At 36.6% G+C, this 26,827-nt stretch overlaps 1 protein-coding gene across 3 annotated transcripts in view; it reads right to left on the bottom strand.

Annotated features, from left to right (window-relative positions):
• Positions 1-26,827, bottom strand: part of Zfand3 (zinc finger AN1-type containing 3) — a 308,517-nt gene that overhangs the window by 184,563 nt on the left and 97,127 nt on the right. For all 3 annotated transcript variants that reach the window (XM_004846651.4, XM_021259888.2, XM_087185356.1), the window contains one exon: positions 13,658-13,698. In XM_004846651.4, coding sequence (XP_004846708.1) covers positions 13,658-13,698 — 41 coding nt within the window. The remainder of the gene's footprint in view (positions 1-13,657; positions 13,699-26,827) is intronic.

Here is a 26,827-nt window from a genome sequence, read left to right as displayed (position 1 = left end):
TTTGTTATTCATGCTTAGAAAAGAAAGCTCTGGCTATTGAGGGTCTTCTATCGTTCCATACAGATGTTAGTGTTTTTTCTCATTCTATTTCTGTGAAAAATGGTATCAGTATTTTGGTAGGGACTGCACTGAATCTGTAGATGGTCTTGGGCAGTATGGACATGTTAACAATACTCACTCTTCCAATATATGAACATGAGATATCGTTCCATACTTTAGTATTCTTTCATCAGTGTTTTGTTGTTTTCATTGTGGAGATCATTAACTTCTCTCGTTGATTTTATTTCCAAGTATTTCTTTTTGTAGTTCTGGGATTGCCTTCATGATTTCTTTTTCAAAGTGTTCATTATTGCTCTATAAATGCTACTACATAATGATTTTGTATCCTGTGACTTTACTGTGTTCATTTGTGAGTTCTAACAGTTTTCTGGAGGAATATTTAGGTTTCTCTTTATATAAAATCATGTCATCTACAAACAGGGTTAATTGTTCTCCCTACTTTCATACTTAGATATCCTTTCTTTCTCTTGCCTCAATGCTCTAAGATTTCTAATACTATGTTAATAAGAGTTGGAAAAGTGAACATCCTTGCCTTATTCTAGATCTCAGAGAAAATACTTTCAGCTATTCTCCATCAGGATGATATTGGCTGTGGGTCTGTCATATATAGCCTCTACTGTGATGAGGTATGAATCCTCAATTCCTAATTCATTGAGAGTTTTTATCATAAAAGGATGTTGGATTTTATTAAATACTTTTTCCCTATCAAGATGAACATCTGGGATTTTTTTCCTTCATTCTAATGATGTGATCTACTACATTCATTGCTTTGCATATTTTGAACCATCCTTGCATGTCTAAGTCCCATTTGATCATGTTATATAAAAATTTTATGTACTATGGATAAATTTGGTTGACTGATTTTGCATTTATGTTCTGGGATATTGGTTTGTTATTTTGCTGCTGTGTCCTTGTCTAGTTTGGGTGTCAGGGTAGAATGACTTTGCAAAAGTTCCCTTCCTTTCAATTTCTTGGAACAATGTGAGAAGGCACATTTCAGCAACAAATTCATCTGGTCCTCAATGTGTTGTTGTTGGAACAATTTTTATAACTGATTCAATCATGCAACTCATTGGTCCATTCAGGTTTTCTATGCCTCCATATTTGATTTGGGAGGTTCTATGTGTCCTGAAATTTATCCATTTCTTTGAGATTTTTCCATTTGTTGGGCTAAATTGTTCGTAATAGTCCCTAATATTTCTTTTATATCTGTGGCATCAGTCATAATATCTTTTACTTTATTTGGTCCTCTTCTCCCAGACCCCATTAGTCTAGCGAAAGGCTTGTTAATTTTATTTAGCTTTGCAGAAACAAACTTTTGTTTTACTTTCTTTTACAAATATTTCTCTTCTGATCTGTCTTTTCTTCTATTAATTTGTTCTTATTTTTCTAATTTCTTGAGTTATTTCACATCCTTCCGTGTTTTTGACCTAGGTAACTTACACCTAGTATTGCTCAAATTTCGGTATATGTGCTGCTGAAGCAAGCATAAGGAATGCATTTTAAATATATAGACAAATAGTTTTAAAGAACAGAAAAGATACATTGGGACAGAAGGTATAGCACAGTAGTACAGCATGTGCTTAGCATGTGCAAGACCCTAGGCTCAATCCCCAGGCAAGGGAGGATGGGAGGAAAAGGGTATATATTTTGCTAACACTAATCAAAAGACAGAGTAGCTACATTAATCTCAAAGTATAATTAACAATAAATAACATCTGGGATAAAGAGGGTAACTTTATAATGATAAAGGAATCAATTCATAAAGATGTAAAAATCCTGGGCATTTTATTTATATACCTAGTTTAACTTAAACACGTAAGTTATGATAAAATATAAGAAAATTACAGAGCTTGAAAACACATGAAACAAATTAAGATAAAATTATTTTTAAAATTTGAAAAATCCAGAATTATATTTAGATATTATATTTCTCTCAATAAGCAATAGAAGAGACAGGCAAAAAAAAAAATCAATAAAGACAAAGTAAACCTGAACAACACTATCAACCAACTTGACCTAACAGACATTTATAGAACACACTATTTAACACCAGAATGCTTATTCTTTTAAGTACACATAAAACATTCAGAAAGACTGATACTTTGGGCCATAAAAGAAGTCACAATAAATAAAATCACACAAAATGTTTTTTAATCACAATGGACCAAAGATGGAAAGATCTTTGGAAAATCCCCAGGGAAGCAAATAAGCAAAGAAAAGGAAATATCAGAGTTTGCAGAGTCATATTTATGTGCCAATACAAACATATTATAGTTTAGACTTAGTTAACCTAAAATTTTACTATAAATATACCAGGGAAGGGGAAACAGGAAATTATTGAAACAGGAAAAGATGGATTGAGAAAGCAAAGGCTTTACATATCACAACAAAAAGTAAAAAAAGTCTCAAGTCAAAAAATTGTAATATGTGCACATTAATCATAAATGAGGAAGTATAAAATTAGAAGAAACAATGGAAAGACATTGCTTCTAACTGAAAAAAATCATTGATGAGTTGATCATTTCGTTCCTTTTTTTGAGACAGCATCTCAATATGTAGTTCACCCTGGCCTCAAACTTGCAGCAATCCTCCTGCCTCAGCCTCCCAAATGCTGGAATTACAAGTGTGCACCAACATGCCCAACAGATCATTTTCTTACAAGTTTAACAGTTTGACTTTTTAAACTACATGCATTTTCATTCATTTCTGAAAGCGCTTTTAGTTTTGTCCTACTGAAGATGACTAGTTTGCTAGTTGAATAGATTTAAAAGTATTCACTTAGCCTTTGTTAATGTTTATTTTTTAAAGAAATTTGAACCAAAAAAAGATCCTTGGCAAATATGGAGAACAAAATTATACTCAATATTCAACATTAAGCACTATTTTCAATGACGAGCTTTAACTGTGGTGAAATATAGATGAACATAAAATTTACCATTTTAGCCATTTTTAAGCGTACAGTTCCAAAGTGGCATTAAGTACACTCATACTGTTCTGCAACTATCACCACCCACTATCTGGAGAACATTTTTAATCTTCCCAAGCTGAAATTCTGTATCCATTAAACAATAGTTCCCCATCTCCCACATCTCCTAACCTTGGCAACTACTATTCTACTTTCCGTCTCTATGAATATGACTAGTCTAAGTACCACATGGAAATGGAATCAGACATTATTTGTCCATTTGCAACTGGCTTGTTTCACTTAATATAACAATCTCAAGGTTCATACCTGTTGTAGCACAACACTTTTTAAAGCTAGTTTCCAAAGTAATATAAGATGAATTCCTTGATAATGCTGAGATATTAAAGTGGTATCAATCAAGAAAAATTAATGCTTATCCACTCCTTCAAACATAATTAGGGCACAAAAAATAAAAAAGAGTAGGTCACACTCTTAAACTATCAAAAAAGGCTATCTTGGTAACTTCAAAAGGTGCACAAAGAAATGAAAAAAACCTCTAATTTTGTTTTTGAAAAGTAAGCAATAACTTCTCCAAGGTTGGTGCTCTTTTGAGTTCCCAAAAAAAGGTCTTAATGAAAGGCTTCCGTAAATGCAGACTAAGTCTCTGTTAAGTTTCAAGGATGTAGCCACAAAAAAGACAAAAGTACTAACAATGTCAGGTGTTCACAAAATCCTGAGTCATGGTGAATATATTATAAACCAGAAATGAAACAGCCTCCATTCAGCCACACAGAGCTCAAGTAGGAAATACATGAAACCTGACCTTTATAACAGATTTTGAAAAGGTTTCCTTGGTTGCAAGATTAACAAAAGAAAAAAGAAAAAAAAAAACAAGCTTGCAAGCTTGTTTCGTGCCTTTACGTTCCCATCATTCTCTGACTCTGAACCTCAGTACTGAATAATATCCTGCATTTATTTCCATCTAAAACTCACACAGGGCCCAGGAGGGGCCAGGGATGTAGCTCAGTGGCACCGCACCTGCCTGGCAAGCACAAGCTCCTGAGTTTGATCCCTGGTACCTGATAAAAAATAAACTCACAGGCCAGGGATTTAGCTCAGTGGTTCCGCCGCCTGCCTTGCAGGTGCAAGGTCCCAAGTTCAATCCCTGGTACCAAAACTTAAAATAAAAATAAACTCACACAGAAGTATCAGGCAGCCTTTCAATGGAGCTACTACACAAAGCACATTAGCCCTTTAAAATACCCAAAACACCACTCTGATATTAGGCTAGCTCCCTGAATTTACCTGCAAAATTTAACAAGCGCAGGTACGGGTGTCCAAGTACATAGGCACTCAAGCAAGATCTGTGCCCTTCATACGTTCCAACTATTAACACCAAAAAAAGGGAAAAATCTGCTCAAAACAAATATTTAATTATTACAAAGCAATGTTTTGGATAAGATATTCGTTTTTACTCTATAAAGATTATACCATTTGGTGTGTCCAAAAATAAGTGATGTTCCAATGTAAAATTTTCTATTGTCCAAAATCATCTGCTTCCCTTTGGTATTTTTCAAGATACTGTATTGTTCCCCTCACCCCAAAAAAGGCAAATATCAAATACCAAGGACCGTCATTACCTAAGCTCCTAAATTGCTACCCAAGCTGTTTAAGAGTTCCCACCTCCATGTGATTCTCACTGTAGGTCAAAACGTTAAGACTTCAGTTATCACAAAAGAAAAATGTATTTTTTGCTTCTGACTTTCATTTCAATGAAGACAACTTTCGGCCTGAGGGAACCATATTTGTTCTTTCTTAGATTCCTCCTCCTGCAGAACCTTTTAAAAATACTGAGAGAGCAAGGACCCGAGTTCGATCCCTGGTACCAAAAAAAAAGAATATTGAGAGAAGAATTTTGTCTGGTTTGTGATTTTTTTTTTTTTTTTTTGGTGCCAGGGATCGAACTCGGGTCCTTGAGCTTGCGCATGGTTTGTGATGTTTTATAAAACCAGGATACCTAGTGGAGGAACACCCTTTAAAAAAGAGAAAGATCCAACTTCCAAAGAATATGTAGCTTATCGGGCTGGGGATTTAGCTCAGTGGTTTCGCCGCCTGCTGCGCAAGCGCAAGGACCTGAGTTCAATCCCCGGTACCAAAAAAAAAAAAAGAATATGTAGCTTATCTTGTTTTAAAAAAAAATATGTAAGTATAATACTTTGGTCAAGTTTGGGGAGATAGTCTTTTAGGAACTAATGATTTAGGGAACTTTTTTGGTATATTTAGTCTTCTTTTAATTGCTATGTAGGATAAAATCTCACATAAAAAGCAAGCCATTTATTTTTAAGAGAAATTAAGATTAGAAAACGTGTAATCAACATATTTTAAAGGATTCACAAAAGCACACAATGTACACCAACTTGACAACCGTACTAACTATAAAACAATAAATTTGTTACTTTGCAAGACAATCAGCAAATGAATTAACAGATAGTAAACAAGAGAGTATATACAGTAATCCCTCATAGGGCTGTTGCCACTTTCTTACTGAATTATTTCTAATCTCAGCTTCAAAATAATAGGGAATGGTGGCATAAGCCTGTTATCTCAGCACTCAGGAGGCTGAGGCAGGAAGATCACAAGTTCCAGCCCAACCTGGGTTACAGAGTGAGATTTTGTCTCAAAAAAGCAAAACACAACAAAAAAAGATTACTAACAAGCAGAGTCACTTCAAAGAAAGGAAAGAGGTTGAAATATAGTAATAAAATGTATACTTTAAATGAAATGTATACTAATAAATGCAAGCCACTTTATCAGCAGCAGCTCAGTTTACTTTGAAATGCATTAGTCCAGTACCTACCTGGAGTGAGCACCAGTGTTTTGGACAGGAAGGGCTCTACGATTTTCTTCACTCAGATATTCTATGATCACCATGTCTTAATACCACACAATTAATGAGACTCACACTTCTAGAATTTCTAGTCTGGCATTACAAAATAGTTAGGATGTACACTGCCTAAGTGAACGGGCATAGCAGACATGAGCAATACAGCATTTAGTTGCCATTAGAAGCCTAGGACAAGTGTTAAAAGAACTTTTGAGAAAGATTCTTCCTGATGTTAACTTATGCTTCAAGCATAGAAATTAACAGCTGCTAGATCCTAAACCATATAAGTCAAAGAGAACAATAGTGTTTATTTAAAGCTGGGAAATTCAGTGATTTATACAGATGCTGAATATTTGCAACAAAATCATCTGTCTTGGTTATGTTAGCTTAGCAACATGTTAAAACAGTACTAAGAAAAAGAAACAACAGAGTTAAGCCTCAGTATACAAACCTTTATTCAGAAAACTAGACAACTTAAAAGTATTATAAATGCTGGGTATCAATGTTCAGAAGCACAGGGAACTGAACAATACTGTTAGAATGACTCTTCAAACTGTCAGCAAGACTTGCAAGACTTTCACAGGACAGTGAAATGTGTATCTTCAGTTTAATTTATTCAAATTACATAGCCTCCCCAAGTACACAGCTCATTTTTCCACAAAAATTTTTTCAATAGTTTTTTGGGTTTTTCTGTTTGTTTGTTTTTTGGTACTGGAGATGGAACTCGGGTCCTTGTGCTTGTGAGGCAGGCAGTGGAACCACTGAGCTAAATACCCAGCCCTCAATAGTGTATTTTTTAACTGAACTGCTCCACAGAAATGTATTCCTCTTGTTCTCTCTTTTTTGTGTAATACGCACTAAAATGTCTAAACCCATCACCAAGTCATTGTATGTCAAACTTTCCTGTTAAAAGTCTTTATTTCAAGGCTTTTGATACAATCCTATTTTTTCTTCAGAATAAGTCCTAAAGAAACAGAAAAACTTATGCGACTCCATGCTTCCTTTGTGCCAATGTTGAATTTTCAAGTTTATTTGATATGTCAACTAAAAACAAAATTCCATTAAGATCAAATACTATATACCACAACCAATTTATGAAAGTCTTTTTATGCTGTGAATTATTAAAGTAATAGGCTATAAAGGTCTATTCAAAAACATAAGTGCAGCTAAACTTACAGTCTTGAGTCACTGATGGCTCAAAATCCTATTACTGCCTTAAATTAACGTCCACACAAGATTACTGAACTTTACATTGGTCATTATTTTACCATATCTTTGGGAAGGAAGTACTCCTATTGCCTGAAAATTTGCCTCACTATATTAGAAAACAAAGAGCCTAAAACAGGGTTTTTATATACTCTCACCTTCCTACACATGAACAGTTCAAAATTCAGAAACTACAGCAGCCACTGGTTAATTACACTCAGGAAGCTAGAAAATCTCATTAGCATGTCTCAAATGATCATAAAGAAAAAAGGAGATTTGAAATGACAAAGTTTTAAATTTAGTCACTCAGAGAAATTTACAAAACCATCTTATGACGGTAAATCTTTATCTTTCTTCCCTTCCACCCCCCAAAAAGTACTGATCTTTTTAGTAAAGGATCTTTGTGAGTCAGAATTAAAACCGTATCTTTTTATTCCCAAACGAGTGTGTGTCAGTCCCCATTCAGAGGCGCCATGTTTTATTTAAAACATACTCCTTCTCAGTAACCACTTTGTTCTAATTGGCAAGGCAAAGTCAGGTCCCTAAAGCACACAGCTCGTTATATTCAGTTTGGATTACAAAAACATGAGATGAAACAAACTGCATCGAAATGTACAAATTAATGGCTCAGGAATATGGGATGGAGTGGTGGAATTAGATTGTAATATGGAACAAAATCCACAGGGAGGCTAGGGAACAAATCACTGGTGTCTCTATAAACTATACAAGGTTTCCAAATGAGCAAATACACAAGACAGAGGGATAGGCTTTTCCATAACTCAACCAAATTGCTAAATACAGATACAACAAAACAAGTCTTTTCAAAACTATTATGCACATATGCATGAGAGAATGGGAATACCGCAAGAAGGTTTTAACAAATGAAACCCACAGGTGGCACAGTCTAAATAGGAAACACATCTTTGCCTTCCCACTGACAATGTGCAAACAAACCTGCAATTAAATCACACTTCCAAATAGTTTTTTTTTAAATCTTGAGACACTAAACACTGAAGACTAAATTAGAAATAGTGCTTCACAATGCAGTACCCAGAGCAAGGTTAATAAGCTAAAAGTTATATGAACAAGAACAAGAAAGATGTTAAGAAATGAAAATCTCACCGCCAAAACAGAAAAATTAGACAAAAAACACTGCCCCTCCCCATCACACATGCACCCCTTTTCCAAAATCAGCTAATCTGTGGGCCAAGGATTTAGCTCAGTGGTTCTGCCGCCTGCCTTGCAAGCACAAGGTCCAAGTTCGATCCCTGGTACCAAAAAAAAATCAGCTAATCTGTGAAGCTTCCAGAACAATTTCTGTGGTTTTCCCTGGAGATTCAGAGAGAAACTCCAACTATACTAAAAGAAAAAAACTCACACACAAATGCCAAACAATGATACTGCTGCATCCATCCAGATCTGCCTCATCTGGTTTTTACAGTATAATTCCATCTAAAAACACTACCTTTGGGGCTGGAGATTTAGCTCAGTGGTTCCCCCGCCTGCTGCACAGGCAAAAGGAACCGAGTTCGATCCCCGGTACCAACACACACAAAAAAAAAACAAAAACACTACCTTCACTCCAATTAACATCAAGAATGGCCTAGAAGACTAGAACTGGAGTCGAAACAGCTAAAATGCATCTCAAGTTCTTCACTTTAAAATTTAATCTTAGAAACGTGATAATCCATTTGCACAGTAGTTTCCTTCTTTGTAAAAGGGACATATAAAATCGTTAATGGGGGGGTATAGGAGATCAAACTCAGGACCTTGAGCTTTCAAGGCAGGCGCAGTGCCACTGAACTAAATCCCCAGCCCAATCATTAACGTTTTAAGGATGAAATGAGATGGTATCATACAAAAGAGCTTCATAAAATAAAAGGGCTACATCAATCTTAGTTTCTATGAAATTCATTTCAGGATTTTGTTACCTTTTTTAGGATAGAAATATAATTGTTCATACCCTTCCTTCATCTTTATCACAAATATTCTTTTTTTTTTTTTTTTGGTACCAGGGATTGAACTCGGGACCTTGCGCTTGCGAGGCAGGCAGAGGAACCACTGAGCTAAATCCCTGGCCCAATCATAAATATTCTTGTTCCACATCTAAGGATCCTTTTAGTATTCCCTGTTTATATACCATTTCTATTTTTCTCCCTACCAGAAAACCTTTTTCCTCAAACTCAAAGTCTGGGGCCTGGGATTTAGCTCAGTGGTTTCACCGCCCGCTGCGCAAGCACAAGGACCCGAGTTTGATCCCCGGTACCAAAAAAAAACCTCAAAGTTTTAAGTATTTTTTCTTCTCTATATCTAACATTTAAGGTAAAAGTAAATTAAGAAATGTAAAACTTTGATAACAGCTAAAATTGTTAACATATTTAACACAGTAAAGATTATCAACACACTTCACACTGTAAGAATCAGCTAAGTACTGGGGCTTTGAAATGACATGAAATTTTGTACGTAAAGATCTTATTTTATGTATACATTAACAACCTAAAAATAACATCTCTTTACACACCATCCCTACTATGGATGAAGAATTAAACTCAATTATAACCAGGAAAAGTGTCTCCAAAATTCACACACAGAAAAACAGCCAGAATAGGAATTACTCTGAGTATCAACAGGTAGATGGGGCCAAGGCCACAGAAGCGCACACACACAAAAATATCTCACAGTGTCTTCCTGAGTCTATCATATTCCTATCAAGCCTAAAAGGAACCTCATAAACCTAACCCTGACCATTCTAATGTTGTTTGCATTAGTTTACTGAGAATACAAAACACAGGAAGTATTGACAGTTAAAGCATCCTTTTCATATCGTAGAGGGTTTTCTATTTACATGACGGGGGCCAACTATACCCAACCTGAATGGTTCTCAGAACTAGGGTTCACCAAGCTTCTTTGACAGAGACTCAACATCAGCGTCAAATTGGAACACATACCTCTTACATATTAATGTTTTAAATGACTTCAATTCCCAGTATCACAAAAAAATTATATATTCCTGCAGTGATTAAAAGATGCACTCTATTTCCACTCCCACCTCCAAAGTATGTCCACCCAGAATACGTGATTTTTCTTCAAGAATTAGTCTTTGCAGTGGTGTCACAGGCCTGTAATCCCAGCATTGTGGAGGCTGAGGCAAGAAGATCACCACAAGTTTGAGGCCAAGATGGGTGGGCTACACTGTGAGTTCAAGGCCAGCAGGAACTACCCAGTGAAACCCTGTCTCAAAGAAAGTAATTAAGCGGACCCGGGATTTAGCTCAGTGGTTCCAGCGCCTGCTATGCAAGAGCAAGGTCCCAAGTTCGATCCCCAGTACCAAAAAAAAAAAAAAAAGTAATTAAGCTAAGGAGTTCTAGAGGAGATAATCCTGGATGGATAAGCCCTAACCAGAATGACATTTGTCTTTAATAACAGAGAAAGGGGCCGGCGATTTACCTCAGTGGCACCACGCCTGCCTCACAAGCGCAAGGTCCTGAGTTCTATCCCCAATACAAGAAAAAGAAAAACAGGGTATACAACAATAAGTCAATTAAATTACAAAGACAGACTTTATTCAAATGTTTCACAGTAAGTGCTACAGCTGCCTTTCTTTTGGGAAAAAGTAATTTTAAAAATCAAAGTCTGACAAGCTTACTTATATTACTATTCTGCCAAAATTTCACTCATTAGAGTAGGCAACTTGTCTTCATACCATATTACCGATGGGTGCAGGCTTCCTACAATTGCTGTAATTATGAATAACAAGAAGACCTTAACATTTTTCAACTCACTGTCCTTTCTACTGCAGATCCTCAAAATTCAGCTATAAGCTACATCTCTTCCTTTCAAAAGTGACTGAAATCATATAACCTTTACTCTGGGCTTCTATCAAGAAATGGAAGCAGAAAAGAGGTTAGTGTATAACCAAGGATTAAGCGTTGCAAGTTTACAAGGAAATGTTTTAAATGACTTGCTATGAAATGGGAAAAATAATGATCAACTCAAAGGTGGAAGACTCCTTACCCAAACTGCAGGCGTTTCTAGCTTCTGCACACAGAATAATAGTCTTTACAGAATACTCAGGCTTAAGAGAGAGATACCCACATTTCCAAACAAATGTTACAAAAATTGTGATTTGGGGGATGGAAAATACAGAACATTATTAAAGGAAGAGAAGGGGAAAGTTTGAAAAGATAGCAAATGGGAATTCTTATAGAAATAGAGAAAATATAATAAAATATAATAAAGTTAATCCCCTCTCTCTTTAAGACTAATACCCTCATAAAAAGAGAATCTAGATGGGCTGGGGATTTAGTTCAGTGACACTGCACCTGCCTCACAAGCGAAAGGTCCTGAGTTCGATCCCCATATCAAAAAAAAAAGAAAGAGAGAGACAGAGAAGAGCATTTTAAATACATTCTACAACAAACTGAAATGTTGAAATGAATCTCTTCCTGGTGCTCAACTAGAATAGTTCCTCTAAATATCCTAGAGATGCTCGCGTAGGAAATCTTGGATGATAAAAGTCTTCAGGTCAAAGGAACGTTCCCTTTTTTTGGAGACAGGGTCTCACTTTGCAGTTCAGGCTGGCTGTGAACTCACTTTGTAGCCCAGGCCGGGCTCAAACTGGTGGCACTCCACCTGCCTGAGGCCCCAGTGTGAAGATTACAGGAGAGTGCTGGAATTACAGTTGTGGGCCACAATGCCTAGCATGTCAAAGGAGCTTTAAGAATAAGAAACGGGGGCCAGGGAATTTAGCTCAGTGGTTCTGCTGCCTGCCTCAACAGTGCAAGGTCCCAAGTTTGATCCCGGGTACAAAAAAAAAAGAATAAGAAACGAGCATTCCATGCATTTGTGACAAAATCATTTTAAGTAATTTCAGTTTTTAAAAGTAACAGAGGGCCCACCAGGGTTCAAGAAAAGGATGTGAAAACAATGAAAGTAAAAATCATACCTTCTCATTTCAAAGAGTAGAATTTTGATTGAGTTGTGAGCAAGCCTTTAGCAAATCCAGCCAAGTTGGCTCCTCTTCTACATATATAAAAATGTCTAGGGCTGGGGATTTAGCTCAGTGGTTTTGCTGCCTGCTCACAAGCACAAGGACCCGAGTTCGATCCCCAGCACAAAAAAAAAAAATTTTTTTCTTCAATGTCCGACATAGGTATTTCTCATTCTAACAATATTACCAGTAGGTAACACTATTATTTGGTATACAATTTGCTAGCAACTAATGTGTCAGTTGATGGTGGTCATTGGGGGCAGGGAGATGCATTCACCATTTAGCAGAGTATTTCATCAAAGGCAAAATAACTCTGAACCCTTTTCTTGACTAGGCTTTAAATTGAACATTTAAAAACTAAAGACACTCAACAAATGATTTCATTCACTCTCCTCCACATACATAAGAAAATTTCTGACAGCTAAAGGCCACATCCCTGGATGACCCTTGCCCTCCTTGACCTGGTTGCCACTTTAAGCTCAAGGCTGCCAAATAAATAATAAGTAAATAATAATTTACTATTGATTCTAGCCAACACTTACTTCAGACAGCTCCTAATTATCTTAGACCATTTACTAAAAAGAGATTACAACTGTGAATTCTTCCTCTGTCCCAGAGTGAGAGAAGGGGACTTGAGAGCCATTCCTTAAATGTAATCAAGAAAGACAGGATCTGCAGGAAAATAGAATCCTAAACTTTAGTAACTGCCAGCTAACAGACACAATTGGTGTGATCAGATTACTTTTGGTATGATCAGAATATTCCACCAGCTCTAATGTTTCCACTTCTCCGACTGTACGGGGCCTCTGTTCATCCACTCCCAACTCCTTTAGCTCCCTTTAGAAGGCCCAGCACACCTCTGAGCAAACTAAACTACTAGACTCTCTACTGCAACAGTGAACTACTGATTAAAATCTGTCCTTACCATGTTAAATAGTGTTCAGCTTTACCTTTGACAAAATGAATATAAACTATCCTAATTAGTAAAGATTTAGCTTTATAAAATAGAAGATAAAAGTTTTTGAGGAGGAGAAGGGGGGAGGAGGAGCAGGAAGAGGAAGAGTAACAGCAGCAGCAGCAGCTTTCTGGGCTAGAAAAGACCTTTGGTGAACATCAAGCTCCAGTCTTGCACTGCACAAATGATGAATCTAAGAGACTAAGTGACCTGAGACTCAAAGTGACTGCAAAGAAGGATATGATTAAAAAGAGTTGACTCAATGTGATTCTCTGCCTGACATCAATGACAATACTCTCCCTGTTGTATTTGCATCAGTAGCACAACATTCACCATCAATCATGCAAGTCAAAATCTGAGAGAAATTCTAAAACTCATTTTTGTAATTTCATCATATACCAACAACAATAAACCAAGGAAAGTTTGTGTGGTGCAAGTACACATGAAATTCCATTTCTCTAAGGGGTGACTACTGTATTTTAATAGCCCTAGGCAAATGTATGTAGCACCTTGGTAAGGAGAAACTAGTTTCACTGACAAGCTAAGAAAACAAAATCCCATGCATAGATCAGGAGAGTCAAATACTTTCGAGTCTTAAAAAAAAAACCACAAGAAGAAAAATTAAAATATTTTTAAACCCTTTTCTGCACTTACCAGCAAAGCATTTGGAACAGAGATTCATAGTCTTGCTGGACCTGGGACAAAAAAAAGAAAAGAAAGAAAAAAGAGCTAAAAATTCCGTATCACTCGAATCAAAACATAAAATTTTTAAATCTAGGCAAAGAATTTCCTAGCCGACAAAGGAACTAATAAACTAGTTAACAAGTCTCTGGCTAGCTGTCTACCCCACCCCCAAAAAACAACAAAAATAACATACAACACTTTTGTTGTTTTCTCAATGCTAGAGATTGAGCCCAGAGCCTCACATACGCTAGGCAAGTATTGTATCACTGAGCTACATCCTAAGTCTAAGTTGCTTTAAGATATACTTTTTTAAAAAATTACCTATGAGTTAACCAATGGTTTACTCTATTTATTGTGATTAACACCTCAGGTAGCAGTAAGTTCAGAAACACTGTAACATGACCAGAAGTTGCCACAGGAGTTAATTTATCCCACATGACTATCACATTCTCATTTACACTGCAATGTATGCCATAAAGTTATCCAAAACAACAAAAATTTTGTCTGTAAAGGGATAAAATTTTCTATACATACTTATTTGATCTGCATTATCACCACTTAAAACTTTTACTTCATCTCTCCTCTCACTGAAGTCCTGTTTCAGATCCTGCTCACATTATGACCTTGTCATTTAAAATTCTTTTAGACGTTCCCAAATTATTTTCCATGTCCTTTCATCTGTTAATGATAGCTACCATTCACCGAATACTAAGTTGGATGGGCATTTAACATACATTATCTTATTAATCTTCCCAAGATCCCTAAAATTGGTATTACTGTATTACCTTCCTTCTAAACTAAAATCACATTACCACTTCTGTAACTGGAAAATACCTTACAAATGGCCACAAGTGATGAATAATTTAATTAAGGAAAAGTTCCCCCATCTCTTCCAAGGTGTTACTAAGTTGAAGGTCTCAGAATGAAGGAAATCTCATCCCCATTTGACAGGTGAGCAGTGTGCCCAAGGTTATACAGCTGAAGGGCTGCAGAGGAGTATCTGACCTGGGCTCTAAGCAAAGCCAGAGGCCATCCTGCCATTGTGTTCACAACATGGCAGCCCAGGGACTAGAAAGCAGGCAGTCAATGAAGACCTGCCTGTCAGGTTCATCCTCCTTTTTCTTTCCCTCATCTTCTATCATGCAGCATAACTCCTTCCAAAACCCCTAGAATACTCCTGTTGGAAAGCAGGCATATCTGTAGCTTCACTACTCAGCAATTTCTCCCAGTGTCTGTGTTTTTGACCAAAGCTGCCATTACAAATAGAAAAACAACAGCTTTCTTCTTCTTTTATTAAAACTTACAATTACAGAAAGCCTCCCTTGGGAAGTATTTCTTGATGGCTATGATTATTTTCCAACATGCTAGAGTCCAAGGCCTACCAGTAACTGTCATGGAGTGCCAAGGTAGCGGGAGGGGGATCTACTTCTCTTTCTCAAAGGAGCTGCTGTGTCAACAAGTGAATATTCCTTCAGAATTCCAATGAATTCCTTCAGAATTACAATGAACACATTAAGGGCAATGAAGAAAATCAAATAACAAATGAATAAAAATGAGTAAACAAAGAGATGTGTTAATATTTGCAAATAACACTACATGTCTGCTGGGTGGAAGGCATAATACCAGCTGCCTTCAACCTTGTAACAATGAGGAAACAGAGATCCCAACTGGGCACCAACCTGCCAAACTTGTCAAAGATTACAGAAATAGAAAATGAACGAATCTGATGTAAGCTAAAGTCTGTTCTTTTCACTATGCTAAACAAAGGACTCTGCCCCAATACAGAAGCTGAGGGGCACACAACAATTCCGAGTTGGCACACTGGTAGTCTGTGAGAATGGTCTCAGGACTAAAGATCTGGGCTATAGGGCTAGGGATTTAGCTCAGTGGTTCCACTGCCTGCCTTGCAAGTGCAAGGTCCTGAGTAAGATCCCCCGGTACCAAAAAAAACCAACAAAAAACATCTGGGCTATAATAAAGTCAGCTCCCAAAGAAAGTAAAGCCTCTCACCTGGTACTACACCACACACACACACACACACACACACACACACACACACCTTTCCTCTACACTCACACATACTCCTAGACTCCCAGTTATTTCAGTTCCAACTCCACGATGAATTCAGGTTGACCGAATTCCTCTGATAGCTAGAATCCCCAGCAGACCAGCAGGTTCCTTCCTGGTGGGTACACCCTTGTCCATGTAGGATTCTCAAACCCAGAGGTGAACACAGTACCTCACCTCCGCTTCTCACCCCCATCCAGTAGGAATCATGAAAAGCCTAAAGGGAACAGAGCAGCTCAATTCCATGTCCATATTAACATCTGTTATTTCACAAAGCTGGTAAGAAAAAATCTAGAGGTTAAAGCACATTTTTTGGAATCTCCTGGGTCTCTACTCATATAGTGTTTGTATTTAAAACACCCATTATACCTATATATTACTAAATGATATCCATTCCATATTGTGAGTAGAAATTTTTCGGCAACATACTTATCAATATGGTTATCAAAGAAATAATGCACTGTAACTGATATATTAATCAAAACACATGTTTTAAATCTGAAATAAGCCAGATTTTTGGCTATAGAAATAATGGCCCCTGCTAAACAATGGCTACTTGGACCACAAGGGCCAACAACATTGAAAGCAAAGGAACTGGCAGATTTTTGTGAACTTCGCTCCTTTCTCATGCTGAGCATGTGAAACTGATACCTACATACAAGCAGTCTGATCAACCTGCAGAGTCCTGGGACAGATGACAGTGTTGTCTGTGTGTGCAGCACGCCCGAAAAAAGGTGATTCTGAACTTCTAGGTTCCAAAACTTTGACAAAATCAACATCTATTATTTTAAGCCACCAACCTAGCAGCAATCCGTAGTAATACACAGGGGTTATGTCTCTGATCTCATCTTATCTTCTCATCACCACTCAGCCAGACCTACCCTTCTCTCTGAAACACCCTCTTTCCTCCTACCTTCCCCTCTCCCTGATTTTCCTCCCAACTAACTGCTCCTTCTCAATAACCTTTACCACGTTCTTCTCCACTGCTAAGACCTTTATAAGGAGGTCCCTGGACTCAATCCTCATTACCTCTACTTCTAAGCAATCTCATGCAGTCCTACCACCTTAAACACTGTAGCAATGCACTAGTGACCTACAAATGTTTACCTTCCATCCCAAACCTCTTCACCTTGTTCCTAACTGCCTATTTGACATTTCAACCCTCAGTCTAAACACAGTATCACAGAATTCCAACATCAGAATGCTCTATCACCCTTTCCCACATCATCTGAAATATCTTGCCCATATTTATAAATGGAAACACCTTCCCAGGTGTTCAAATCAAAACCCTAGAAGACATCTTTTGATTTTCCTTTCCCACAGTTTCCTGTATACAACACTCAGCAAGATCAACTGGCTCTACTTGCAAATGTACCTCAAATCTATGAACTGTACCTCTCTCCTTCCTCAATGTTTCTATTCTGGCCACCACTACCTCTCAGCTGGGGCATTATAAATGACTTTTTACTCATCTCCCCATTTCCATTCCTGATACCTTACAGTGATTTTCCATATAGTAGCCAAAGTAACCTTTTAAAAACAACTCAGAACATGCAATTTTCTTCTTTAATGCCATCCAACAATTTCCTTCTGGAATAACATAAGACTGATGGGAGTCAATGAACAGGAGAGTCCAGATAACATAAAATAACTGTTCACAGAAGTAAAGGCAGAAAACTTCCCAAGCAGGAGAAAAGAACTTGACATACAGATAAAGTGACGCATATAGGACTCCAACTAGCCTTGATCAAAAAAAAAATCTACAGATAGGCATACAATTGTTAAGATTCCTGAAACCCAACAGAAGAACAAAGTTCTACGAGCAGTTAGAGAAAAGAAACAAATCACATACAAAGGGAAGCCCATCAGAATCACAGCAGACTTCTCAACGCAAACCCTCAAGGCTAGAAGAGCTTGGAGTGATGTATTTCAAGCCCTAAAGGAAAACAGCCTCCAACCCAGACTGATGTACCCTGCAAAACTATCTTTCAAAATTGATGCAGAAATGAGATACTTTCATGACAAAGAGCACCTTAGGAACTTCAAGAATACTACACCAGCACTCCAAAAAGTTTTAGGCAATATCCTAGGAACAGACAATGAGGATCACAACCCCAGGAAGCCCAGAAGAATTAATCTGTTGGGTGCAACAAGGCATTAAATACAAAGGGGGAGAATCCAACAAAAAGAAAAAGTCATGACAATGATAAGTCAATATGTACCTGTACTGGCTATTTATCATCTTCCTATGTCTACTTTTTAATTGGGTTATCTATTAATGAGCTGTAAGAGTTCTTTATCTATTTTCGCCTTAGGTTGTATGTATTATAAATATGGTCCGTTTAAGGACTACTTTTTATTTTCTTAATGATGTCACTTAAAGTTCTAAATTTTGATGGAATCTCATTTATCAATTTCTTTATTTTATTTATTTATTTTTGGTACCAGGGAACAAACTCAGGACCTTGGGCTTGCAAGGCAGGCAGTGGAACCACTGGGCTAAATCCCTGGCCCAATTTCTTCCCCGCCCCCCCAATTTCTTTCTTTTATACATCATGTTTTTTGTATCCTAGGAAATTCTTGCCTACCCTAAATTCATGAACATTTTCCCTTATAATTTCTTCTTAAAAGTTTTATAGTTTTAGTCTTTCATATTTAGGTTCATAGATTCTTTCAAGTTATTTTTATGTGTGGAAATAAAGAGTTGAGGTTAATTTTTTACACATGGATACCAGGTGTTCTAGTACCATTTGCTGAAAACACTATCTTTTCCTCTGCTCTTGAATTGAGTTTATGTTCTATACAATGTTAATGTTAAATAATCTTTCAAAACTCAGTGGACCATATATGTGTGGTTCTAGTTCTAGATTCTCTGTTTTATTCCATTGATCTATATGTCTTTCCTTAAGCCAACAATGCCTTGATTACTGTAGCTTTAGAGGAAGTCTTAAAATTAGGTAATAAATGTCTTCCAACAATGTTTTTTGTTTTTGTTTTGTTCTGTTTTACTTTTCTAGGTCCTTTGTACTCCTACATAACTTTTAAATTTCAATATCCAATTCTTCTTTTATAGCAAGTATACACAGACCTCAATTTTTATTTTTATCTTGTGTTTTCTAATCCTGCTAAATTCAAATACAAGTTCTAGGGGCTCCTAGAGATTTCTTAGTATTTTCTCCATAGATGTTAATTTCATCTACATATAGAGATTTTACTTCTACCTTGCCAATCATATGCTAATTGTGTCTTTTTATTACCAGACTATTTTAGTTTGGGCCTCTGTTTCAAAGTTTAATGGACAGATGAAGACTAGGCATATCTGCCCTTGTTCCCCACCTTAGGGAGAAAGCACTGTATCCTTTCCATTCATATAAGGTGTTTTTGCTAGAAGTATGGAGCACATGGCTTATCTGTTGAGAAGGTTCTGTTCTACTTCTAGTCTGATAGCTTTTACCATGAACAGCTGTAGAATTTAGTCCAATACTTTTTCTGCAACTACTGACAGGATCATATGGCTTTTTCCTTTCCTCTGTTAAAATGATAACTGATGGGGGTGGATCTTCCAATGCTGAACCAACACTCCCATCCCTATAATAAAACAACTTTCTACATACTACCAGATCTGACTTCTAACAGTTTGTTTTGTTAAACAAATTTTTATCTATGTTCATATTTTTTTCTTCTATTATCTTTATCCAGTTTTAGTATTAGCACAATGTTGATTTCCTAAAATGAGGGGAGAAGTGTTCCTTCTTTCTTCTGCTTTAAATGCTTGATACAATTTGTCAGTTAAAATGTATATGAGCCTGTTGTTGTCATACAGGTAAGTTTCAAGCTAGGGATATGCTTTCTTTAATAGGTGCTATTCAAATTTTATATTTCGTCCAGAGTCAGTTTCATTAATTTGTCTTCCAAGGTACTTCTTAAAAGTTGTCAAATTTATTTCAAAAAAGATTTTTGTAATATGCTTTCTATACCCTTTTAAATTCTGTAAAATCTGTGGTAAATGTCCTCTAAATTTTGATATTGTAATTTTTAAAATGTATAATTGTTATTGTGTAATAGGAAGAAAAGGTCTAAAGGAGTAGGGGAAGTGGGAGGGGTAGGGGAAAGGAAAGAAGGGAAAAAAAATATGAGAAAAGAAAAAAATGGAAACAAAGTCTTTGTAAATAGGGAAGGGTGGAGGGGGTGAAGGGAAGGCAGGGGAAGGGGAAAAAAATAAGAACCAAAATACATCATGTAAAGGTGCAAGATCCCAATGATGAATGTAACTGTATTTTATACCTAAAATGCACCAATAAACTTAATAGATTTATTTAAAAGGAAAAAAAAAATTTCCTACTGAATTTGGTGTAAAGTTCAAACTTTACTAAAGCCTGGACGTCCCCCTGTGATCCAATTCTGCCTACCTCCCCTTTCCTCTCTTAAACATTTTGCCCCTCTGACTCACCACATTTCACCTACACTGGCCTTTTCCCTGTTCCCAGAATGTGCCATGGAGCTCTTGCCCATGTTGCTTCCACTATCTCCAAATTATTGTCATGGTGATCTCTTTCTTGTCCCTGGGGTCCTAGTTCAAAAACCCCCATAATAGCCCTCCTCTGACCCTGACCACCCAACTTACATCAGTCCCTCTTCCGTAGTCTCACAACACATCCCTCTTTGATATCTCACCATTTGCCTGTTATCTTGTTGACTATCTTTCCTCAATACAAAGTAAGTACCAAGGAAAGCAACAACCCTCTTGATCACTCGTTTGGTATTTTACAGGTACCAACAAACATTTGATAAATGAAATGAATCCCTTCTTAAGGGCACAAACTATGAAAAAAGAAGCAGGTTTTAAAAATGCATGTTGTAGAGGTCACTCCCACACCACCTAGACAACAGAGTACCCACAACTCCTGTGACTGTGATCCTCTAATCTCTGGTGCTCTGTTGCAGTGTACTGCTTGTTTACAAATGCTAGGTAACACCATCCCATGTATCCGGCCATGACTTGTTACTCAGGTGGCAAGCATTTTAAGAAGCGTCTTTCTAATGAGATGGAGTTAAAATCCAGTTTAAATTTTTTATCCTTTTAATAATGTTTACTGCTACTTGCTGGTTTTGCAAATACTCCTTAGCAGAAGTTAGGGGGCAAAAAAAATGTAAATGAAACCTAGGGACCACTTAAAATTCTACTTCCCAAAATAAGAATTGTTAACATTTTGAAATACTTGCATCTCGTTTCTATAGACAGATGTGCATAACGCAGAACTTATATTTAACCATACTGGTAAAGCTGCACCATATGTTCACAGGTGTTCATTTCATTGTGCTTCACACCACATACACACATTACCCACTTTCTTTTGTATACATCCAAACTTAAGTAAATACATAATAAAGACTTCATTTTACACTCACACTTAATATTTCTCATGTCATTATGCTTCAGAAACACTGCTGCTCTATAATAATCTATTATATACTAGATAATATAAATACTAATAATCTATTACACACTCCTATCTTACTCAGTTGCACTCATTATTGGATTTTTTCCCAGGTATTTTTCTGTTATAAATATTGCTATAGTGAGCATTTCTGGACATAGATCTTTGGTCATAAATCTGTGTCTGAATGATTTCCTTTAAAACTTATTCTGAGAGGCTGGGGATTTAGCTCAGTGGTTTTGTCACCTGCTGCGCAAGCGCAAGGACCCAAGTCCGATCCCCGGTACCAAAAAAAATAAAATAAAATAAAACTTATTCTGAGGAGGAGAATTTACTAGATGGAAGGAAAGCAGGAAGAGGATAAGAGAACAGATGGAAGGAGAATGGAAAACAAACTACAATGCTTCCATTCCTAAGATCATTCCAGTCGCCCTCTAGGGAAGATCAGGTGATTAAACACTAGTAACAATCTACTGGCCACCTACTACATTTAAGAGCTAGAAAGTTTAAATTCCTAGAATAGCTGAGAAGCAGCAAACAGCTCTACTAAATCCTAATTCTCTCCTCACCCCAGGTAAACAAAAAAAAAGACCAGTTCAAATAGATGGCATCCTAGCTGGCAATGAAAAAGGAGGCTTTCAACAAGCTTGTCAGAACTGTTACATGTAGCTCTAAATCATTTTAGATGATGTCTGCAAAGTTTTCTTTTTAAGGGAATATTACAAAGAAAAAGATAGGGATAAGTTTCTAAAATGTAGCACTACGGATCCTGTTTCCTGCTTGTTTTAAAACCTAATTTGAATGCAACAATTTAGATTCCAGATGTGGAATTAGCACTGTTTCAAAATTTTATACCCAGCTGCCGGTTTTGTGTGTTTTGAGTCTTTGCACTAAAAGAGATGCAGAACAAGTCACAACATCTGAGGGCCTGCACACACTAACAGCTTAGTCCAGAACCATCTAATAATTACAAACAAGATGAGGCATAGCCATAAAAGTAGTCAAAAGAAGGAGAATAAAAATTAAAACATGTGAAAGTCTCTGCAGAAAAGGAGAAAAAAATGAATAAAAATGTCAAATTATTTTTCACATAAAAGCAACTGAGTGACACTATCAACTGTAATATACCATGTATACACAGTCGTTCCAATTGTCTTAACCGTTTTATGTTCAAAGAGAAGATTTTCTTCCCTGAAACCATCAGAAATTGTTTTATGAAAAGCCAGGTGTGGTGGCACATGTCTGTAACTCCAGCACTCAGGACCTGGCTGAGGCAGGACAATCACCATGAGTTCCAGGCCAGCCTTGGATACATAGTGAGACTCTCAAAAAAAAAAAAAAAAAGTTTTACAATTAAATTCTTAATTTCAAGGCAAGCACAACAATTATGCTAAATATATACAAGGACAAGGCAAAAAAAAGATAAAAAAGGAAAAATCTTCAAGAGAACAGGAAGTGTGCAGTAATGCTCTGGAAAACAGTGTTCAGGATTTCAAAAAGGAAATAACAAGTCAGCAGAACCGTGGTCCAAAGCCATCCATTGCGTCACATCTGTGAAAGGGCTGCAACAGCGAAGTTCTCATCACCAGGTCAAGATACTGAGTTCTGGAAGGACATCAAGCAACTCCAGAGTTGGACGTTTTGTCAAGGTTGCTATATCAAACAAATCTTCCAGAGGAGATACAGTTTTAAACAAAGATTTAATTCTTATTTCTGAAGAGTGATCTTACAATTACAAGTGGCTGCCATAAAAGAAGACTGCTGAAAATCATCTAAAAATAATATAATAAAATCCTTTGGAATATCAGAAAGATCATAAATGACACCAGAATGATGGCAGTTCTAATGTTGTATGAATGGATACTTATGACTTAAGATAAAATTTTCAGTGATGCCAACATTTGTAGATTTTTCCAATGACAGTAACATTTACAAATTTTACAGATTTAACATCTATGCTTTATCTCAAACAACTTGGGAGTTGAAAAAAGAAATGAATATGGTATCCTCTGGAAAATCATAGTCAGTAACTTTAAAAGTGGTTTAGTAAATATTCAAAACTTGTATCTATATAGAAAATTTACAGATATTTGCTCATAAAATTAGAATATTTTTACATTTATATTAAGAATATATACAAATACATAATTTTATATAATCTGTGATCTTACATATGCGTATGCAGCTACTAATGAAATAAACTGGATGAAAAATGAGATTTTTTTTAACTAAGTGTGAATTTGCATGTGAAATACATGTGTGAGCTATTTCATCTACACCTCTAAGTTTCTGTATCCGACATGATCAAAACACTTTTTTTAATGCAGAAAATATAGATACCTGGATCTCTCTATATGCAAGTGTATAATTTAGAAAAATCAAACCCTACAGAAGGATAACATTAATGCTCAGCAAAATTCACTTCTGTAGTAGAGAAAATAACACATTCAGTGCTCTTTAGCTACCCAAAAGAACTCATATGCAAGTTATAAAAGTATTTTTTCAGAAGTCTACAGTGTTATCAATGAAGTGCATTTTCTGCAGTGATGAAAATGTTCTATACTTTGATCTGGGTTATTACATGTGTATATAACACCTTTGTCAAAATTAAGTTACACATTTAAGATTTTACTGTATATAAATTACAGCTCAAGCATCTACCTACCTTCCTTCCTTTACTTCTCCTTTTGCAGTGGTGGGGATTGAAACCAGGGCCTCTCACATGCTAGGCAAGTTCTCTACCATGGTGCTACATTCCAATTTTTATTGGGGGGGGGGGCGATTGGGGATTCAGGACTTCGCACTTGCAAGGCAGGCGGCACCACTGAGCTAAATTCCCTACCAACTTTTTTAACACAGAGTCCTGCCAAATTCCCCACACTAGCCTCAAACTTTCTATCCTCCTACTTCAGACTCCTCCTCAGGTTCATGAGTACTTTTGGTACAAAAATAACCTAAAAAACATGTTGCATTGTATTAGAATGCTACTAGAGCCAGGGATTTAGCTCAGTGGTTCTGTCTCCTGCCCTGAAAGCGCAAGGATCCGAGTTCGATCCCCGGTACAAAAAAAAAAAAGAACCAAAGAATGCTACTAGAAAGATGTTTTTCATGTTGCTATAAAAGCAAATACAAGATTTCCCAAGCACTCAGTATAAGAGCAAAAATCTCAGAATTAAACTGAGAACAAAAACTTTAACAGAAGTATTCCCTGGCTTGATTTTTCTTCAGGCTACCTACGTTGCTTCTGCAAGGGGCATGAGGAAGTGCCACTTCATTTATAGAAATCAGAGGCCTTTTCCTGAATAGAAGACAAATACTTAATACACATGCAATTTTTGCAATCAGTTATACAAAAGAACCACTGCTTCTATGGCAAAATATTGACCTTTGCTTTGCATTTTCCATCTTTGCAACCAAATAGAAACTGTTCAACAATTATATATGCATTTTCCCTATCCGAGTGGCAAATATTCCTGGTAAAGTATGCATTTATCTACTTTCATCAAGATACCTCAGACTTTGAGGCAGAGGCACTCACTTATCCATATTTATGGAAAATCAGATCAAAGGCAGGATAATTTTAAAGAAAGATGAAAAGTAAACCTAAAGTATTATGATTAGATCTTTGTCAGAAAATGAGACATAAGGGAGATGAGAGTTACAAGGGTTCAAACCATAAAGTTAAACAGAATAGCAAGGGCAGCTTTATGGCTGAGAAAGAAAAGCACAAGGTATTTTTAAGCTTCTAGAAAACATTCACGTCAAAAGACATTTACACGATGCAACAATTTACTTCACGTCATTCAAGTAAGATACAAGGACCAACAAAACATCTACTAAATATAAGAGGGAGAAAGCAGTATTAGCAATATACAAACAAAAGGAAAACTTAAAGGTACAGGTAATGTCACTGACATTTTTTAAATGTCATGTATACTTTAATGGTGCCTTTCATTTGCTCAAATTCTAAACATTTTATACATTGTATCAGCCTACTAGAACATTCTCAGGGAATCTGTGAAAGGGTTGGGAGGATATCATTCCTACCTTGAAGCCAGATGGGGGAAGGCTGAAATGTAATGGCAGAAGAAAAACTGCTTTCCTTATTCTGTCCAATAAACAAAATTCAAAATTTCAATTTCCTGACTACTTTACTCATATACTAAAATGTAAGACTGACTAAAGTTTGCAAAAGAAAATTCTCCAAGTCATCATCTTGAGGTGTTATGACTTCCAGCAAATATTAGAATTAAATTTAAGAGTAGGGCCGGGGTTTTAGCTCAGTGGTTTCGCCGCCTGCTGCGCAAGTGCAAGGACCGGAGTTCCATCCCCAGTACCAAAAAAAAAAAAAAAAAATTTAAGAGTAAATCTCTTCTGCCATTTTGTTTCAAAATCAGAGATTCTACTGTTCTTTGTATCTAAGTTTACTGCTTGCCAACATTAAGTTTGTCTTAATTTACTGCTGTAAATTGTATAATTTTGTCATCAGTCTAAAAGAATAGGCTGCCACTGGATGAGTGGTAAGAGCAATGGCCTGAGAGGAAAAGTCTGTATTGCAATATGTCACCCTAGGCTTGGGTCTTCTCACCTATCAAAATAAAACAGATTACTCACAATAGTGATTTCTGACATTCTCTGAATGTACAATCACACAATGATATAATCATATATAATCTGTTAAAGAGAAATACTAAACTCTCTGTTATTCCTAGGCTAAGTAGTCACTATTTACTTTTATTAACCTATTTTCTAGTTTTTCACAGTTGTTCCAGAACATTTTTCTGAAATTATTGTATGCTTAGACTGTGACAGTCTAATACTAAATATGGTAAATAGATGGCTCTGTGATTTCTGAAGGCACCATTCCAATGTCTTGTTAACAATGATTTCAAATACAAAAGCATCACTGAATTTTATTTAACTGATTTTTTCTTAGCACTTTGGGGTTGTTTTTACTATTATTTGTATAAATCCTAACCTACTCATATACTGAGTTTCTGCAGGTACAGTATTTACTTTTCTTAAGTATCTTACCCTGATCCTGCTGAAAGCCATACTATGTATAATCAACAACTCTCTGAACTATCAGGTATTCTAAATTTCAATTCAGTTTTCTATCAATGCCATTCACAAACATAATGTGTGTGCCATGATCTAAGACTCAGTGAAAATATTAAAAAGCACCAGGCTCAGGATTCACCTCACAGCATTCAACCTGCCTGCATGGTCCTCTTCCCCCATGCTGAGGCCTGGTGCTGAGTCATGGCTAATTGTACTCTAAGAGGGTTCTGATATTCCTAAACCAGTCTACTTTCATAAAACTTGCCACTTCTCACAAACAAACTATAGTGGGTGTCCTAAAGTGGTGAGCCTCCAACTTCATTATCTTTTAGAAGAACACGGCAGAGATTTTCCTGACAAGACTGCACTCAAATGGCTACATTAACCTCTGTGCACTTGAGGACACCATGAACAGACTGACAAAGCCACAGCTTGGGTAATGATCTCTCAGCAGCAAAAATACTTTCCAATAGGCAGGCTCTTTTCCATTCCCACTGGTTGAGCTGAATGTCTCTAAAGCCAGTTGGTTTTTGTTCTCAGACATGGCTATACCTTATTTGTTTGTTTCTGGTAC

The sequence above is a fragment of the Heterocephalus glaber genome, unplaced genomic scaffold, assembly GCF_053883595.1.
Source record: "Heterocephalus glaber isolate CG9 unplaced genomic scaffold, H.glaber_assembly_v1.0 deba00001497, whole genome shotgun sequence".
Lineage (NCBI taxonomy): Eukaryota > Metazoa > Chordata > Mammalia > Rodentia > Bathyergidae > Heterocephalus > Heterocephalus glaber.
This window is presented reverse-complemented; position numbering and strand designations above follow the sequence as displayed.